Below are 19,576 nucleotides of genomic sequence, written 5' to 3' on the forward strand. Positions count from 1 at the left end.
GGCTCTTGCAGAGGAGCAGCAGCTCCGGCGATCGACGGAAGGAGGGGAGGCTTCGTGGCTCCGATTTCTGTTCCTCTAAACCAAAGATTCTGCTCGTTCTGTCTTTTGATCCTGAACCCTCACAGTGAGATTTTTCCCAGTTGCCAAAGGCGAATTTAGGAACCCTGTAAAGGTTGTGGGTCGTTTGCATCATTATTGACTTTGGTTGAAGCTGCAGGGGATGGGAGAATCATGAAGAATGTGTGCATGGTTGGGGTGGGGTGACGAATTGTCCTGCAAGCCCTTCCAGTGTCTAACAATGTTGGGGGTTCTTTTTAGAAAGGCACTTTATTAATAGTCGGTAAGAGGCTGCCTGGTATAAAATTTGATGGCACTGGAGGGTGGCACACCTATACTTAGCCGGAGTCCTTCCCCATGGAAAAAAATACCTTTGTGTTCTCCCACCTCTGTTGTGAATCAACTTTTCTGCTGCTCATTTATGGTTTGGTTAAACAAAAGACACCCTCAAAGTCTGTGTGAGGAAGCCATTTTCCAGTTCAACTCTGGCGAACCGAGCCCAGTTGAATACCGTTGGGCCACGAAGCCCCCGGGACGTTGACCCGTGTTCCCTTGTCTTACAAACGATGCCTCTCTCTTGCAATAGTGTAGCATCCATTCAGAGGCCGCCCAACTGGAGGCCCCTATCAACGTTTCAATTTTAAAAAAATGTTTATAACGATGATTTTGTTTTGTTTCCTTTCGAAATAATTTTTTAAAACATATACACACATCTGGATCGCGCGTCCGTGCAATGTTCTTCATAACTGGACGGCGATAAAGTCCCTGTCAGGGAAGATGCAAGATGGACATTTTGTGAAATTGTACCTTGTGACGCTGCAAGCGGACGGAGGAGGGCACACTTAGGGCCAAGCCCTCAAAGACGTTTTGGGGAGCTGTTGACATGAGGGCCCTGCTCTCTGGAAACAGATCCTCCAAAAGAGAAGCATTTCACAGCTCCAGTCAAAGATCTTCACCACGTGGTGCTGCTTTCAAAACGTTAGGGTTATAACTGAACACAGATGGGTGTGTGTATGTGTCTTTTTTAAAAAACAACACCTTATTGTATTATTGCAATAAATCTTTGACAGGCGTTTTTTCTAAGGTTGGCTGATTTGATTTTTCTTCTGTTATTAATACTCTTTGTTATTGACAGAGACCGTTTCTGTATCAAGGAATCCTTGATATGCTTTCAAAGGAATCCGCAGGATATGCTTTCTAGGTGTTCCGGATGGCAACTTCCATCATGACCAGTGAACAGACATGATGGGAGATGTGGTACTAAACTATCTGGAGGGCTCCAGGTTGCCTAATTGCTCTGGCCTTTATCTAGGGATCCCTGCTTAGGCACAGGCAGTTTCACCGCTCGTGAAAAGCAGTACGGGATTCTCTAGTTGCATTCCTTCCATGAGATACCCTGGATGGGCAGAATCTCTAAAGAGTCCCAGAGATACTGCCTTTTGTTGAAAAGTTTGTACTGTAGGACCCCTGTATCCACAGGATAGGTATCCATGGTTACACCTACCCATGTCTGAAAATAGTAAATATTTTTAAAATCCAGAATTTTTCACATGTATTACCAGAACTGGCCACTAGGAACTAGAAACCATGCTAGTGGTCTCTGGCACCCTCTAGTGAAGAGATCTGGTAATGCGCATATATGGATATGGATATAGGATATGGGAGGGTCCTACTGTAGTTATAAATGGGAGTGGGAGATTTCTTGCAGGTTTTCTTCCTCCACAGCCCTGCCTATGCATGTATCCTGTTTGATCATGCTCTTACTTGAGTGGATGATGGAAAGATGTTGGCACATCATCGGGCTTGAAGACCTTGTTCCATACCTTGTTCAGATGATCAAGAAAACCCATGGGTGTAATTTAAAGTCTTTAAACTTATGGACATTCTCTTTTAATACCTATGAGTCTTAGGCTGGTAAACTGTACTTTTGCAACTGCAATCTTTCAAAGCTTTGAGTCACACCTAGATAGTTTTCTACAAACTAAAACCTTGACAGTCACACTGTTATGTGGTGTCCATATTGTGATGATTCCGGCAAACAGCAAAGTTACCTTATTCTACTGGCATGGAAGGTGAAGAAGCAACCGATTGTGCGCTCACAGGAAGGGAATGACAGGACAGAGCAAGAACCCACCACTGCATGAGTGGCAACAATGCAATCTGAGTGTTGCTAAAGAAGCAAAATGTGACAGCTCTTAGGGGTAGGAGTCTGGCTTAATAAAAAGCTGATGACATATACCAAGATCCAGGTCTATAGAGCCTGTGTCCTGAGCACACTCCTGTACTGCAGTGAGCCCTGGACCCTTTGTGCAAGGCAGGAGAGGAAGCTGAACACCTTCCATATGCGTTGTCTCCAATGTTTTTGTATCACCTGGCAGGACAAAGTTCCAAATAGGGTAGTCCTAGAATGAGCTGGAATTGTTAGCATGTTGGCTTGGGCATGTCATTAGAGTGGCTGATGGTCGGATTCCAAAAGATCTCCTGTATGGAGAATTAGTGCAGGGAAATCGCCCCAGAGGGAGACCACAGCTGCGATACAAGGAGATCTGCAAGCGGGATCTGAAGGCCTTAGGAATGGACCTCAAATGATGGGAAACCTTGACCTCTGAGTGCTCAGCCTGGAGGCAGGCGTTGCATCATGGCCTCTCCCAATTTGAAGAGACCCTTGTCCAGCAGGCCAAGGCAAAGAGGCCATCCCGAAAGCAGCAAAATCAGGGAGGTGGACGAGGGACAGATTGTATTTGTCTTCAGTGTGGAAGGGATGGTCACTCTCGAATTGGCCTCCTCAACCCCACTAGACGCTGTTCCAAGACCTCTATTCTGAGCACATGACCATCGCCTCTCGAGACTGAAGGATGCCTAATCTACTAGGGGTGGGAGGTGCTCAACTCCTTGGGTCCTTCTCAAGGGAAACAGGCTCTCACTTTTCACAGGCACCTTGCTCTCATTCCCAAGCACACCCTATTTCTTAGGAAATCCTGGGTGATGAACCCGAAAAACCCACAACAACCATCAAATCCTGGATCTTCGGGGCCAGTTGGATATGTGGAGGGAGCAAGACTGGCTTTGTGGGTTAAAATTTAGAAGGGTGAGGGCCTGCATTACATATGTATTTGGAAGGGATGTTCTTTTAAATTTGAGTATCTGCAGCTTTTTTCATACCTGGGTTGGACAGAAAGACTTAGTTTTACTCACAACAAACCCCAAAGGAGATTTCTTGAAGGGGAAGGTGTGTCTGTTCACAGCCGTGCAAGAATCAAGAAGGTTCGACCCCATTATCCAAGCGCTCAAAAATTTGAACAAAGGGCTTCAGAGCCCAGAAGCTCAGGCACTTCCAATAAAGCTATGAATTCAGACTATTGCTTATGCAGTTCTTTTTTTAAAAAAAGATTAAAAGCAGAGAGGCATGGGCTTGTAACTGGGTGGGGAAGAACAGGGTTTCGTAAAAGTTTCAAAGAAATGCAAATTATATATTTATCTTTGCCACAGGCTCATAATTCCATGGCAGGGCATCTGCTTTTCATACCAGAGGTTCTGAGTTCAAATTTGCCACACCCAAGTAGGGCTAAAATAACACCAACCATGGAGAGCTGCTAAGACTGCTTCCTCATTGGGGGGGGGGGAGTCAGCTCAAGAGATAGTCATTTGCACACGTGGGGGAGGGGGAGGAAGAGGAAATGTAATAGTAAAGCAATTCGATTAATATGCTACACTCCTCCCGTAATGATTTTTTTATTTCCATACACATTCCTTCCTGGATGTGTATAACCATCTGACTGCTGAGGCTATCTATGTCCCATGCAGCTGCCGGAAGGTCCCGTCTTCAAGAAGTTTGTTAGTCTGTTAATATGCCGTAAGACTCTTGGGTCGTTCTGCAGTCTTTCAGCCAGTAAGTTCTTTCTTTCAGGCATGACAGTAGGACCCCTGTTATCTACAGGATCAGTATCTGCTGATTCACTGATCCACAGTCTGAAAATATTAAAAGAAAAACCCAATAAATATGTATTTCTAAAGGTGAAGTTACCGGAAATAGCCACTAGGGGGAGTATGATACCACGTTAGCTATAATCCATGTTTTCTGGCATCCTTGAGAGGGCTTCAAACCAACCCCCCCACTGATACAAGGGGGTCCTACTGTATCGTTAAATTTTTCCAGTTATGTCATAAGCATGTCTGCTGAAACAGAACGTTTCTCTCTTGTGCATCGCTCAGCCCTTAAGGTTCAAGACTCAGTATATCGGGATGGAATGCCAATGTGGTGGACCTGGTTCCAGTTCCATCCACTTGGCCATCAAACTTGCTGGGTGACCGCAGACCGCTTGACTAAAATGCCTGCAGACCACTCCTCATTTTGCATCACGCACAATACTGATGCACCCTGCCCAACCGTCACTACAATGATTATTCATGGTACTGGACCACGTAAAATTTGGTGGACATTCTGCTGCAAGTTGGTACTCAACCATTCCTGGCCGGAGCATGTTCTTTCACACCCATCTTAGGCAATGTTTACAAATATCTCTGAAGATGGGTGAGCAAGAGCTGACTATAGGAAGCTCTCTGCCCAGTCAAGGAGAATGTGCTCGGGGGGGGGGGGCTGGTGGGTTTTGGCAGGGTTTTGCCCCCTTTTGGGGGGTGCACAATTCACATACCTTTTGCAGGTGTAAGTCTCAATAAACAGAACGAGGGTCAGAGTTGTGGTCCACGGATTAAATCACCGAATAAGCAGGAGTCAAAAGGCAAGCCGTTGGTAGCACATAAACTGTTTATAAACATTTACTGTGGAATCGTAAATCAAAGCATTGATCGCACTGAACATACAGATTGGAACAGCTTTTTTTTTCCTGAGCAAAGATCCCATTGACAGCTTCAGACAAGGTGCTGGTTAAAGGAAAATCGGGTTTCCCAGCCTAAGGTTAGGGGTAGAGATGGGCATGCATCACTTCGTGCCGGGTCGTCCCAAGTGCTATAGGCATCCCTGCCCTGCCTCCTTGTCGAAGTGGGCGGCTGCCAGAGGAGGCAGAGGAGGGAAGAAGGAACTCCTGCCGGGACAGGACCATCCAACAACGAGGAGATGAGTCGCACACGCCAGCTAGTGAGTGGGGGAGCTGGCTGGGGGTGGGGGAAGGGAAGGAAGGGCAGCTGTGGTGCAGCACCAACTTGAAACGACCCGGCACAAAGCAACTGGGGCCCCATCTCTACTTAGGGTCGCTTCACAGACAGTGGTGTATGTGTGGTTAAAATCTCTACCATTTGCTACGGCTCAAAAGTGTTCAACCTCCTCTTAATTTTGACAGGAGACTTTGTGAAATGGCTGAAAAACTCACAAGACCCACCAGTGAGCGTAGGAAGCCACTGCCAGCACTCTGTGGCAAAGAAGTCCCAAAGATGGGCAAATACGCATCCATTTTCCTCTATTTGCAGATTTCACTGTGGATTCAACGTATTCATTTTCACAGTTTTGAAACATCCACTAGTCTCTAACCCTTCCAACATACATTACCCTTCTCTGTCCACAAAACCTGCAATACGTTGTTTTTATTTTAGGGGATAAGGGGAAAAGAAAGAGGCAGATTTAGAATGCACATTTTATTAAAGTAAAAAAACAAAACAAAAAAACCCCAGAAACCAGGCAAGGTGGGTAGAGTGGACTTAGAGCCTTTCTTCATACTCTTTGCTATCTGATAATATTCCTGATTTCTTTCTTTCCACCCTAGGATATAACAAATATTTGTTCTAGCCTAGTTTAAGGTTGTCCAGTTAAACCATCTTTTCTGAAGATTGATCTTTACCTATTTAGAGTTTCCTTTCAGAAACATTTTATATATATAATATATATATATATATATTTTATACAGGATATACAGATTTGAAAATGAGACACTTTAAAACACGGGTTTGTTGTCGCAACACCCCTGTAGCTGCGTTGTAGCACTTGAATGTTGGTCATCTAGCTGTCAGACACTCTTACCAGACAGAGAGCTTTCCAGAGCTTTAATATGTGCACAGATGTGGCCTAAGGCTATTTCTCCTCTAGCAGGTGAAAGGCTTTTGTGATTTAAAAGTCTGTGCAGTCTCCTAGCCCTCTGGAAGGGAGAGGGAAGAAAAAAAAAACAAACCACCCACATATTATATACAGTGTAAACATCACAAGGCGTGGAATTCTCCTTCCACCAGAGATGGTGCCGGGGGGGGGGTGTTAACAGTCCTCATCCATTTCCCTCGATTTCTTGTGAATGGCCCGGTTAAAGCTGTGGCAAGCAGGGACCCAGTGATTGTCATGAAGGCCGAGTTTGCAGCCGGGAACGCTCTTCTGGGATCGATGGCAGCACATCCAGTACCCGGGGCCGTACGGCAGCGCCTGGCAGTAGGGTTTGGGGTGCCACCGGCACAGGGAGACGTCCCCCCTGATGTACTTCTTCTTACACTGCTTGCAAGGGTCTTCCCGGTAGCGAGGGTCGCGCACCCAGCGAGAGTCCGCCGGCCTGATATTGTAGTATTCAATGACGAACTTGAAATAGCCACAAGTGCATTTGAGAGCCACGAGGCTCCGGGTGGGCAGCAAGCCAAAGATTTTCACGATGATATGGTGGGGCAGGAAAACCAGGTACTGCTGGGGTTCCAACAGCTGCTGGATCTTAAACCTCGTCTCCAGAAAGTCGTGGGACCTCTGCCTCTTCAGACCCGGAGAGCCCACGCTCTGCAAAGCGCCCTCGGGAGGAGACGGCAGGATCCCTCCGGAAACGTGGCTGGCGGAGTGTGGCTCCTCCACAGGGGAGGCATCCTTCCCTGCCGCGATTCCTGAACGCTCTTCCGGAGAGGCTTCTTCATCCTCCGGCTGGATCTCGCCGGGAATTTCATGTGCAGAGAGAAGCAAAAACAGCCTCCCAGGAAGAGCGTCTTCCCCGCAGCTGGAGTCCGGAAGCTGGCTTTTCCGGCAACCTGGCTCCGCCCTGGCGACCGACAGGCTAATACTGACAGAGCCTCGCATTTGCACGTTCGGGCTGAGATCCGGACAAGCTGTCGGCTCCCTTGGTGTACCGTCCGGAGCTGGGGATCTGCTCTGCCAGTCACAAGGCCGCCTCGGAACAGCTTCTGGATATGCAAAGGGTCGGGGCGCAGTGATCTCCCCAGAGTTGCATGGAGGGCCGCCAGCTTTGTCTGCGTCTCCCTGGCACAGTTTCGCTTCGTTCTTCCTGTCATGGGGTCCTGGGAGGGAAGACGACTGATCCGTCAATGGGCTTTCCCATAAACCGTGCTCCACTGACAAGCTGCACTTTGATCCCCAGCTGTCGTCCTCTCCGCCGCACTCTTCCCGGCGGAGGACTCCGCTGGACGCCTCCCCGGCCTCGGGTTCCGGGGCCGTCCCGCTCGCCAGCAACACCCTGCCGACGTTCCGCCGAAAACTGTTGTTCCGGGACAGGCTCCCGGCTTCCTGTTCGCTCTGACGCCTCAGGCACTCTGATTCAAGCCTGGCGACCATCTCTAACACCCGCACGGGCTCGGCTTGGGCTTCTCCGTCACCGCTCGCGCTGGGGTCTTTTTCCGATGGGGCCTCGGGCGCCCCTAAGGCAGGAAACGGTCCGGGAGCAGGAGCGCTCTGGGCTTTAGATTGCCCAGGGCCCCTGGTCATGGCCGAGGCACTGGGGCAGTTTTTGGTGCAGCCGGCCAGCAAAACGCTCGCCCTTTGTTCTAGGAAAGCAACCATCTCGACGACCGACAGGGGGCGGCCCGGGAACCCCCCCTCCCCGCTTTCATTCACATTATGGACAGAGCAATGCTCGATGCTGCAGGCAAAGGGCTCGGGCGGGGGGCACCTCCCGCTGGCCTCTCGCGCCCTCTCCAGGTGGACCTTTGCCCTCTTGATGTCGAGCGACTTTTTCCGGCGCTTGGTCGCCCTCCCTTCAATGTCCCAGCTGCTCTTGCTCTTCATGGAAGACACCCGGTGGTCACTGCACTGCTGGGCCGCGAAGAAGGCAATCTTCTCCTTGGTGTTCCCTGGCTTCACGACCGCCCAAATGTCCAGAGGTCCTTCTCCATCATCACCCTGGTGGATGGTAGGGGCCAGGGCGGCTCTCCTCTCCTTGATGCTGGGCTCTCCTTCCGGATGGCTTTTTCTCTCGTTCCTGCGGCAGATCGTGTTGGGAGAGAGGCTTCCCAGGGGCTTCCGGAGAGGCGGGTTTGGGAAGAGGCCAGGCGCGGGGCTGTCCGGTTTTTCCTCATTTCCCACTCTCTGCTGGCTCATTGGGGGGCTTCGTGGAGAGTCTGGGCTTATTTCAAGGGACCTCTCTTTCTTTTGCAATTTCAGATATGGCTTCAAATGCATGCCAGATATTCTAAGAAAGAGAACAAGACAAAAGATACACGGGTTTAAAAACCACAGTTGCGGAATTATGAACATAGTTGCTTAGAGAGGAAGATTTCGTCAGGTATCAAAATGAAATGTGCCAAGGGATCCTTAGCATCTTCTTTAATTTGTGACTGAGCTGGCTGGACGGCTGAATGGTTTAAGTATCTGGCTATGGAACCAGAGGCAGCGAGTTCAATTCCCCCACTGTGCCTCTTATGAATAGGAGTACAGCCAGCCTGTGTAGCCTTGGGCAAACTGCAAAGTCGCAGAATGACCCCAGAAGAAGAGAAAGGGAAACCACTTCTCTCCACCTAGAAAAACTTAGAAAGGATTCATCGTCAACCCTGGCTTTGCGAAATCAGGTCCACATACAATCTTACTCAGAGCCTGGAGAAAGGTCCTTGGTCTGAACCATCATTCCCACAATCCCCTGACAGGATGGGGATTCTGGCAATCATAGTTCAGACAAATAACTTTTCCAAGCTCTGCCTTCTTCTCTTCCCCATTTGGAAGCTTCTGGTTGAAGCCAGAGGGAAGACAGGATGGGTGCCTGCCTGGATGGATCAAGGGGGGACTCCTTCAGTGGCAGAGGGCTTCTCAAAACTCACTGATCGCAGGAAGGGTATTGCAACGGCTGCTGTTGCCAGCCGCGTCTTCTTCCACAACGTTCTACGGCTATATTCTGTTCTCCAGAATCTCCAGTTTGCACCGCTCTTTCCTGCCCTGGCTGCCATCGCTGGTGAGACGTCACCAGCAGGAATAAGTCTATGGCTTGTAATCCTGCTGAGCAGCGAGCCAAGTCTTGCCAAGATAAGAGCATGGCACAGCGCTGCTTCCAAGGGCCGGTTTTCTTCATGGCTTCTTCAAACACTGCCATGCTACATTACTCTTTTGGCAGGGATTCGTGCTCGGCAGATGCTCAACAGAGTACCACCCACGCTCCTGGACAACCACGTCTACCTCACCCGATCCCCTGGAATCCAGACTACTAATAACTTACTGAAGGCAAACAGGATTTCCCCTTATTAATGGTCTTTCTCTCTCTCTCTTGATGTTTATAAGTGTCAGTTAGGACCATCCTTATGGACCACAAAATCCTACACATTTCAGAAGTGGGTCTGCTTAATGCGGGGTGGAGAACCTTCAGCCATCAGTAAAACTTCAAAAGGCCTCTGCAATTTATTTATTTATTTATTCATTAAATTTATACCCCACCTATCTAGACACAAGTCTACTCTGGGCGGTTAACAATAAAAAATGGAATAAAAACCATATAATAAAATAAAAAGCAACAATAGTAATAGGGCTCAAGATGGGGGGAAAAAATAAAAATAATCAAGTGATGATAGGAGGGAAAGCCTGCCTAAAGAGCCAGGTCTTAAGCTGGCCTTAAGTCTTAAGGTCAACTTAAGCAAGCCATCAAGTTCAGACGTGGGCTGCTGAGTGTAGCTTCTCTCCCCCCCCCCCCAAAAGATCCCACTGAATGGGAAGAGAAAAAGAGGGGAGGGGATGGGGTTGGAGAGAGAAAAGTGGGTGGCTCTGCGTAGAGTTGGCATGCAGGCATCGACAGGTCAAACCCTGAGAAAAAGGAACTGTAAGAAAGGTGTTCCCCCTCCCCTTGATTTGCTGCATGTATTTATTAAGTTTATCACACTGAGAGCATAAAAAAAAGCACCGCAGTAGGCGAAAGAAACTTTGGTAGGAAAGCCCAACAAGTGAACATTTTACAAATTGCTGCCATTCATACCAGAACCAGGGGACATCCACTCCAATGGAGGGTTGGGAGAGTGAGAAGGGATCAAAGAAAAGATTTCTTGACCCAGCGTGTGGTTAGTCTGTGGAACTCCTTGCCACAGGATGCGGTGATGGCATCTAGAGGCCTTTTAAAGGGAACTGGACAAATTCTTGGAGGAAAAGTCCATCGCAGGTGACAAGCCATGATGGGAATGTTATAATCTCCAGGATGAGAAGAAAGGTCCCTCCAAAGGCCAGATGCAGGAGACGGGGATCTCGTGATCTCTCATGTGCTCCCAGAGGCACCTGGTGCGGCCACGGTGAAATCCAGGGAGCTGGACTGGAGAGGCCCTCGGCCTGATCCAGCACTGGGCTCTTCTTCTTCGGTTCTACTGCTTTGCTTTTTAAATTATTAGAACCTTTGCTTCTACTTTAAGCTCCAAAGGATACTAATATTTAAATAGCTCTGTCAATATTGACAAAGCTGTGGATAGACTTCTCTCCTTTATTTCTTAAAAAACCCCACCTTCTTTCAACAGTGTAACTCTGACGTGGGTTCCCTGCATCACATTTTTTTAACGCCCATTTCCCTAGAACACCAAATAGGTCTCGTAAGTTTCCTTTAAAGATTTCCCTCCCGGGAGGGCCTTTCTTTCAAAGCGCTGCTGTGGCACACAGCCTGACCTCCGTGACTACAATTCCTAGCATCCTTCCCCCCCAAGGCTCTAGAGATGATGGGCACCGTAGTCCAGCACATTTCGAAAGGTCCAAGCTGTGTGTGTGTGTGTGTGGGTGTGGGTTGTATCAAGGGCAAGAGTGATCCAGCAGAGTGGGACTGCAGCTTTTCGCTTGCTGGGAAGGACAGGGGGGGCACCTCCTGTACCGTTTTACAGGGTGCAACGTGGAAGAGGCTGAGTTCAGCAGTTCCCGGTGGAGCCCAGCTCGGCAGAAACTCTTCATCGTTAACTCTCCCCGCACCTCCGCGGATCGCCACGGCTCAGTCCATCTCGGCCCTCTGCCAGAGCTCCTGCGTCAGCTGGTCTCGCCCCACACGAAGAACGCCGGCCGGGCCTTTGGCACCGAAGGACCACTAGGAGAGAGAAAAAAAGAAACGGAGAAATGGTGATCAAGGATGTGGATCAAGGATGCAGGCGTTCCCTCCGTGGGTAGCATCATGCATAATAACCTTCGCAAACCAGGGAAGCCGCCTTCTCTTGCACCCTGTCTCTCCCTAGTCTCCGACAGACCACCCCGGCTTATCGGCAGCTCTCCACAATTTCAGGCAGGATTCCTTCCTTGCCAGATCTGGAGATGGCCAGCACTGAACTTGAGATCTTTGGCACCCAAAACCAGTTATTCAACCCAAACCCTGGTGGCACCCAGTCTGCCCCCACCCTCTGAAGAACCGCCGTCCCTGACGGACGAGGATCTTACGGGACCTGGCAGCTTTCCATTAAAAGACAACACAATAACAACAAACAGGAGTTGGCTGCCATACAGGATCATGACAGACCCCATTTCAGCCTTTTTTTGATGGCTCTCTCAGCGAGGAGCAGATCTTTACAGCCGCGAACTGCTAACGGTGCTAGAATGCAGTGCTGACTTTTCAAATTCCAGACCCTATATTCAGTTTTGTGAAAGAACAGACGGCTGTACGGCCACAGAGTTTCAGAGCCGTCGGCTTCAGTGGGCTCGTGGGCGGAGGAGAGGCTCCTGGGTGTGCACGCGCACGTACGTCGTGCACACCGGTCTGCTTCGGCAGGGTTCACAAAAGCCCTCCCCATGACCACCGGGGAAAAAAAAAACGGAAGCAAGCAGGGAGAACCTGGAAGACCAACACAACCATCCCAGCACAGAGTGGAGGGACTGTAATCCCCATTAATCTCAACTGCTCCACTGACAGTGAGACATGATGGGACTTGTAGTTCACAGCCTCCCACATCTGAATGACATCTACCGGCAGCAAATGGTTGCCAACAAGGCTTCTTCTGGGCCCTAACTGGAGACGTGGGAGAATCCAGTTTGGAGCCTGGTCCGTCTAAGGCAGGCGCAGGTGGAAGGATCAGAATAAGTGGCCTCATGCAGGTGTTCTGGCAGGAAATTTCTGACAAAAGGGGGCAGGGCCCACACCTTCTATATCTGGTCTCCCATTACTTTCCTTTTTTTTTTAATTACAGCTGACCTCGGGATCGTTTCCTCCCTCAGTGGCGGAGAATCGCTCAATAAGATTCCTTTCCTCAGGTGTTGTTCCTACTCCCAATGGAAACTGGATCACATCTAATCATTGGGGATCTCGGATGCGACCGGCACAGTCCATAGGAGCCCAGTCTTTGTCATTATAGTTTCCCCTGTGACACTCTAGGCCAAAGGGATCAGCCAGTTTGGCCAGAGAGACGTTTCTCATCGAACTAAGAGTTGACAATATCCTTGAGGGGTTTGGCTTTATCTAGTAGTAAGTGTCACCATCATTGCAGATTGGTGACAGCAGCCACGAAATTAAAAGATGCCTGCCTCTTGGGAGGAAAGCGATGACAAACCTCGACAGCATCTTCAAAAGCAGAGACATCACCTTGCCAACAAAAGTCTGCATAGTCAAAGCTATGGTTTTTCCAGCAGCGATGTATGGAAGTGAGCGCTGGACCATAAAGAAGGCTGACTGCTGAAGAACTGATGCTTTTGAATTTTGGTGCTGGAGGAGGCTCTTGAGAGTCCCCTGGACTGCAAGGAGATAAAACCTACCCATTTTGAAAGAAATCCACCCTGAGAGCTCACTGGAAGGACAGATCCTGAAGCTGAGGCTCCAATCCTTTGGCCATCTCATGAGAAGAGAAGACTCCCTGGAAAAGACCCTGATGTTGGGAAAGTGTGAAGGTGAGAAGGGGATGACGAGATGGATGGACAGTGTCATTGAAGTGACCAACATGAATTTGACCTAAGTCTGGGAGGCCGTGGAAGACAGGAGGGCCTGGCGTGCTCTGGTCCATGGGGTCACAAAGAGTCGGACACGACTAAACGACTAAACAACAACAACAGTAGTAACCGTGCTGATTGCCTCATCTCTTTAATTAAGTCACCAGAGGCATGAGTTCCAAATTTAACATCCATAGGGCCTTCTCCTCCAGACGCCAGATCAGTGTCTGTAATGCAGGTGTTTCCGTGTCTTTAGGGAGCCCTCCTTGGACAAGAAGCACCCAGGTTTCTTTCGCCCTGGCAGTCACTTGCTCTCATCCTGAAAGATTCTGGTTGGATGTGTTCCGAAAGTCGCTAAAAAACCCGTCTCACCTGAAGTCACATCAGCGGAAAGGTTGTTTGCCGGGATGTCACTACTAGCCTCCGTTTCTAGAAGGAATTTGGGAGTCGCAAAGTTCTCAAGACCGATCTTGTGGGCTTCTAAGAAGGTTTAATACCCGTCTGTTTCTCACACCCTATGTTTACCGGGATCTGCACTATTTCTAGCACAACCCGGTGTTTTTTCCCTTACCACAGGCTCCCCTCGATGTCGGGTCTATCTGTAGTCCTCATGCGCAGCTTTAGATGACAAACATCAGCAGAGATAGGGTCCCTTTTTGTGTTGGAAGAAGATTTACCTCCTTTTTACATACAGACTTGATCGTTCTAGTTTACAACTCTTCCAGCAGGTTGATTTTACGGGTTAGGTTTGCTCAGCTGCTGGAAGATAACAGAGTCTGTCTCTGTCCTAAGAAGGCACTGATCTCCTATCATTTTAACTAGATTTGCACTGAAGATTCCTCCAGTTGCGGTATTGGGAGAGTTGGGAGTCTCCAGTGGGTTCCAAGCTGGAAAATAACGCCTCCCCTCTTTTACTATCTAAGGATCTCTTTTGCTGTTTGGGCCAGCATGCAACAAGAGAGTTGGGACTGTGTACTTTCCCTGGCTGCTCCAGCAGAACCAAATCTGTTTTCAGCAAGAGGGAAGAGTTCGCTTCCATTTCCAGCATCTAACAAGTCATCAATACAGAGTTGTTTCAAGGATTTATGGGAGGTAGCCAGTGGGGAAGTCGGCACCTTGTGCTTTTCTTGGTTTTCTTGATTGTTTTCATTTTCTGGGTCTTCTGGAAGCAGTGTTTTATTGCTCCTATGATTCTTCCAGGAGATTTGCAACTTTTAACTCCCTTCCCTTTGACAATCCAAACTTGTTATTTCAGCAAAAACGGCAAACCAATAAATGCTTCTTCATAAAAAGCTTAAAGGTCAAAAAGGGAGTGGAAGTCGCACAAATGACCTTCTTTCCTTAAACTGGAACTGGGACCCCAAACACAGGGGGGGGGGTCCAGAAAACAATGACTGAATTTAGGCAAGCCCAAGGTGAGACTCTTGAGAGTCCCCTGGACTGCAAGGAGAACAAACCTGTCCATTTTAAAAGAAATCAACCCTGAGTGCTCACTGGAAGGACAGATCCTGAAGCTGAGGCTCCAATCCTTCGGCCATCTCATGAGAAGAGAAGACTCCCTGGAAAAGACCCTGATGTTGGGAAAGTGTGAGGGCAAGAGGAGAAGGGGACGATAGAGGATGAGATGGATGGACAGGGTCATCGAAGCTACTAACATGACTTTGACTTAACTCCAGGAGGCAGTGGAAGACAGGAGGGCCTGGTGTGCTCTGGTCCATGGGGTCACGAAGAGTCGGACACGACTAAACAATGACAACGCGAGACCAGTGGCTTCTTATATAAAAACACAAGTTAACCCCCTTTCCATATCTGACTGAACACTCACTCATATGCAAGTTTGTGCACGCAGGTATAGCACAGACTTTAAAAAATTGTTTCAGAAAAATGCTGCAGAGAGATAACAGATAATACAAAGGTTGAGATCTGTTTTTAAAAAAAATCCTCAACTATTGGGGGCTCCCTCTTCCCACAAGGTGAGACTGAGCAACTACCATGGAAAAGTTGAACGCCATGTCCCATCTGTTCTGCAAAGATAACACACATGAAGCCGTGGCTTATTTTCTTCCTACCCGCAGACAGAGAGGCGTTTTCCACTCAGCTGAATAACGTACAATCGTGCCTAGCCTGGCATGAGCACTCCTCTGCAAACATCACGGTCTGTGTCTTGCGTCCACCTGCACTTATCCGCTTCATTTATAGCTACAACCGGAGATCACAGACCAGCTGGAGAGGTGCCTCCAAGCTGTTGGACGTCAATGGCCTTTGACCCCAGACAGCATGGTCAATGTGAAGGCACGATGGGAACTGCAGTCCACCACCTCTTGGAGATCCAAGGGCCCCCAGCCCTACTCAAGAGAGTTCCTATTCCTGTTTCAAAGCTGACCAGAATGCCAATAGCCATGGGGTGCCCTGTGGTCTACAGTCTTACCTCCACCCTTGGTCTGTGGGGTCAGTCTTGCTCGGTATTTTCTCTGTACAAAACAAACACGGAGGAAGGACATGCTGGACCTCCAAGCCAGAAATGGACCAAGGTTGCCATGGGCAACTTGTTCGGGCTTTTGATGTAGCAAAAGCAAAGATAGCAGGCCACTTGCTCTGTTGAACTTGGTCACTGCAGTAGCGTGGCAGCGGAAACCTGACCTCACCAAGGAGAGGATGATGACAAGTAGTTGTAGTAGAAGACAATCAACACAGAACTCAAGTTTATCAATCCCAAAAGGATGGAATGCTGAGTCAACCTTGAGCCTGCTGACTGAGCCTGTTGGGACTGAACTCAGGTCGCGAATAGAGTCTTGTCTGCAGTACTGCGGTTTAAGCACTGTGCCAAGGGATTCAATGATTGCCTGCTGGGATGGCCTAGGTGCAAGAAGCAGTGAAACAGATGGGGGGGGGACGGACTAAAAACAGAAGACCTCTCTGTCTCCGTGGACCCACTTTTCTCTTGCATTTCTGCCCAGAGAGACACTGTCACGGCATCTGATCACCATTTTTAAAACCGCAAAGATTCAAAACCCTGAAAACAGGTAACAGAAGAGCCCTGAGAAAGAACTGCTGTGATACGCTGCAAGCATGACAGTTAAAAATATATATATGTATACACACACACACACACACACACACACACACACACACACACACAAAATGAGCTAGTTTTCTACAAGTCATCAAGGCATGCAAAGGAAGAGCACAGGGGGGGGGTGGGGGTGAGAGTTTATAATGCAAGATTAAGATCCAGGAATGCCCTGCCAGTACAGAGATTCTGCCAGATCTTTTCATTGTTCCTCTTTAAAAGGCAGCTCCTATGAGTTTGGCAAAGCAGCTGCCGCCACCACCACCACCACCGAAGCAACTCTTTCTTCAAGTTAATGGTGCCGTTAAGAGAGAAAGGGAGCAGAGACCAGCTGCCGGTTTGGAGACGGCCGAGCTTATCCTCAAGCACAGAGGTCAATCTGTCTCCGTCTGGCCACGTGTTCGGCTGCAGCAAAACTGACTCACACGGAACAGATGCGCTGTGACCTCTAAGGCCGGCAAGAGAAACATGCCCAGGAAATTTCAGCCCGGCGGCGTGCTCTCCGGAGATCCAGCGACCTCCCGGGAGTTTGGGTAGCCTGACACAACTGCGGTTGCTCCACACGCTTTTTCTTAACAATTCCCCCAATGATCTGGCTCAAGAGCCACCAAACATTTGCTCAGCAGGGAGACCTGTGCAGGGAAAAAAAAATTAACGACGGAAATGAAGGGTCACAGGTTAGGCCTGTCATTAAAATTAAAGAAAAATGTTGAGCTGTAGGTTGCAAAGAAAAGGACCAAAATTATAGAAGAAGGAATATGCTCCATAGAGGTTTTAAGCAGTCTCCTCAATGTGGCTGCTGTACTCTTTATCACATAACCACCCCCCATCTCTAGATCAGCAGTTCTCAACCTTGGTTCCCAGACGTTCTTGGACTAGAACTCCCAGAAGCCTTCGCCACTAGCTGGACTGGGCCAAGATTTTTGGAAGCTGTCATCCAAGGATGTAAGCAACTCCATGGATGCCTGCTTCTTGGGCAGAAAGCGATGACAAACCTAGGCAGCATCTTAAAAAGCAGAGACATTGTTTTGCCAACAAAGGTCTCCATAGTCAAAGCTATGGTTTTTCCAGTGGAGATGTACTGAAGTGAGAGCTGGACCATACCGAAGAATTGATGCTTTTGAATTGTGGTGCTGGAGGAGGCTCTTGAGAGTCCTCTGGACTGCAAGGAGAACCAACCTATCCGTTCTGAAGGAAATCAACCCTGAGTGCTCACTGGAAGGACAGATCCTGAAACAGAGGCTCCAATCCTTTGGCCATCTCATGAGAAGAGACGACTCCCTGGAAAAGACCCTGATGTTGGGAAAGAGGACAACCGGACGACAGAGGACAAGATGACTGGACAGGGTCATCGAAGCGACCAACATGACTTTGACCCGACTCCGGGAGGCAGTGGAAGACAGGAGGGCCTGGCATGCTCTGGCCCATGGGGTCACAAACAGTCGGACACGGCTAAACAGCTAAACAACAACAACAAGCCTCTATATCAGTGGCTCTCAACCTTGGTTCCCAGATGTTCTTGGACTAGAACTCCCAGAAGTCTTCGCCACTAGCTGGGTGTAGTCCAAGAACATCTAGATTATCCAAGGTTGGAAACCACTGGTTTTCATCATGTACCAATAACTTTACTGGCACATTTAGTCCAGCTCTGTCTATATTGCTTTTACCTTTCCTATGAACAAATACTATGTGCTGCAAGATATGGGGAAAAGAAGGGTCAATGGGGGTCACAGGAAGAGGTCCAATAAAGCTAATAAAGAACGTTTGTTTGTCTGGCTGCTTGCTTGTTGTCTTGCCTTCCTGCTAAAAATAGTGCTCAAATAACATCAGTAGGAACACATGAAGCAATTGTTAAAACCTTTATGAACAAGACCCCTACGGCTTATTTTTCCTTTCCTTTCCTTGTTGTTAAAATCAATCCGTCAACACCAAAAACATGTCAAAAGCCAGGGTGTGTGTCTGACGTAAGAATTACGGTCGTCGTTGTTCCTGCTGCTGCTGTTACCATGACTCTCCGCTGGCCAGGCGTGCCCCCATGGCAGCTTACAATTATAAAGCATAATCAAAACAGCAGTAAAGGCATTTTTATCATAAAAACACTAGAGTCAAACAAAACATGGCCAGAAAAACAACTTAAACCTACGAATCTAAAATCACGCTGTGCTCTCATTCCTGAATGGAATTGTGGGGTTTTTTTTTTGGATTTTGGCTGATACTCCTAAAGGCGGTGGTGGGTGGAACTTGCTTGCCACAACTTCTATAGTGTCCTTAAAATAACGAGCAAAGACATGGGTCAAGGTCAGAGCATACCTTCTACAACTCAGCTCAAGTTACAAACAGTCAAAACAGCCTGGGACGGTCCTCTGTTTTAAGAGGTGGGCCCTAAATTCTAAAGGGCCAGCGGAAGAAGAGCTTGAAACCAAGAAGCGCATGAATGCTCCTGCAGTCAAAACTCACGGCTGCATTTATGACCCCAGATGGGGTTTCCGGAGAGCCACGTGCTGCAAAGATGACTCGGAGCCACTCTACCCAGACGGACAAACAGACAACACATGTTGTGATTATTTGCTCATTGTTTTTTTGTTCTTATAGATTCAGGCCGTCTACGTTGGCTTGGGCACGTCGTGAGAATGGCTGACGGTTGGATTCCAAAAGATCTCCTGTATAGAGAATTAGTGCAGGGGAATCATCCCAGAGGGGGACCACAGCTGAGATACAAGGATCTCTGCAAGCAGGATCTGAAGGCCTTAGGAATGGACCTCAACAGATGGGAAACCCTGACATCTGAGCGTTCAGCCTGGAGGCAGGCGTGGCATCACAGCCTCTCCCAATTTGAAGAGACCCTTGTCCAGCAGGCTGAGGCAAAGAGGCCGTCCTGAATCCAGCCAAATCAGGGAGCTGGACAGGGGATGGATGGCGTTTGTCTTTAGTGTGGTAGGGATTGTCGCTCTCAAATTGGCCTTCTCAGCCACACAGACATTGTTCCAAGACCTCTACTCAGAGCACGTTACCATAGTCTCTTGAGACTGAAGGATGCCTAATCTAATTTAATCTAATCTAATTTTCAAGCCACTTTAACATGAGGAGACAGCTGGAAATGGAATTTTCTCTCTCTGAAATTCCTTACCTCCAGTGCAAGAGTGAGATGAGGAGCTCTTTTCTTTACAAAAGTATGTGCAAGTTCTGCAAAATGTGTCTGCACAAAACTAGCGTCCTTTCCCACTGGGAAGCTAATCACACACAGGATGAGGAAGGAAGGACAGTGTGCTTGAACAAAAAGACACAAGCAACCCACACCATGCTGTTTCATTCCTAACAGTCTCTGAAGCAAAGCAGCTCTTGTCATCGTTGTCTGCTATTGGCACTATTTGTACAAAAATCATTCTCACCAATGTTATATTCTGCCGACAGTTGTATGAAAAGGAGACAAGTGAAATTTATGTCCCCACTACAGA

The 19,576-nt window shown here is 48.5% G+C and overlaps 1 protein-coding gene across 2 annotated transcripts in view; it reads right to left on the bottom strand.

Annotated features, from left to right (window-relative positions):
- Nucleotides 1–5,631: 5,631 nt before the first annotated feature.
- Nucleotides 5,632–19,576, bottom strand: part of FBXO34 (F-box protein 34) — a 74,396-nt gene continuing 60,451 nt past the window's right edge. Inside the window, exons 3-4 of one of the 2 annotated variants that reach the window (XM_072986855.2) lie at nucleotides 11,120–11,231; nucleotides 5,632–8,393 (exon numbers count right to left, since the gene is read on the bottom strand). In XM_072986855.2, coding sequence (XP_072842956.2) covers nucleotides 6,257–8,383 — 2,127 coding nt within the window. In that variant the 5' untranslated portion in view covers nucleotides 8,384–8,393; nucleotides 11,120–11,231 and the 3' untranslated portion in view covers nucleotides 5,632–6,256. Of the gene's footprint in view, nucleotides 8,394–11,024; nucleotides 11,232–19,576 lie in introns of those variants that run through there. The other variant, XM_078384052.1, reaches the window with a different exon arrangement.

This window comes from Pogona vitticeps, chromosome 1 (genome assembly GCF_051106095.1).
Source record: "Pogona vitticeps strain Pit_001003342236 chromosome 1, PviZW2.1, whole genome shotgun sequence".
NCBI lineage: Eukaryota > Metazoa > Chordata > Lepidosauria > Squamata > Agamidae > Pogona > Pogona vitticeps.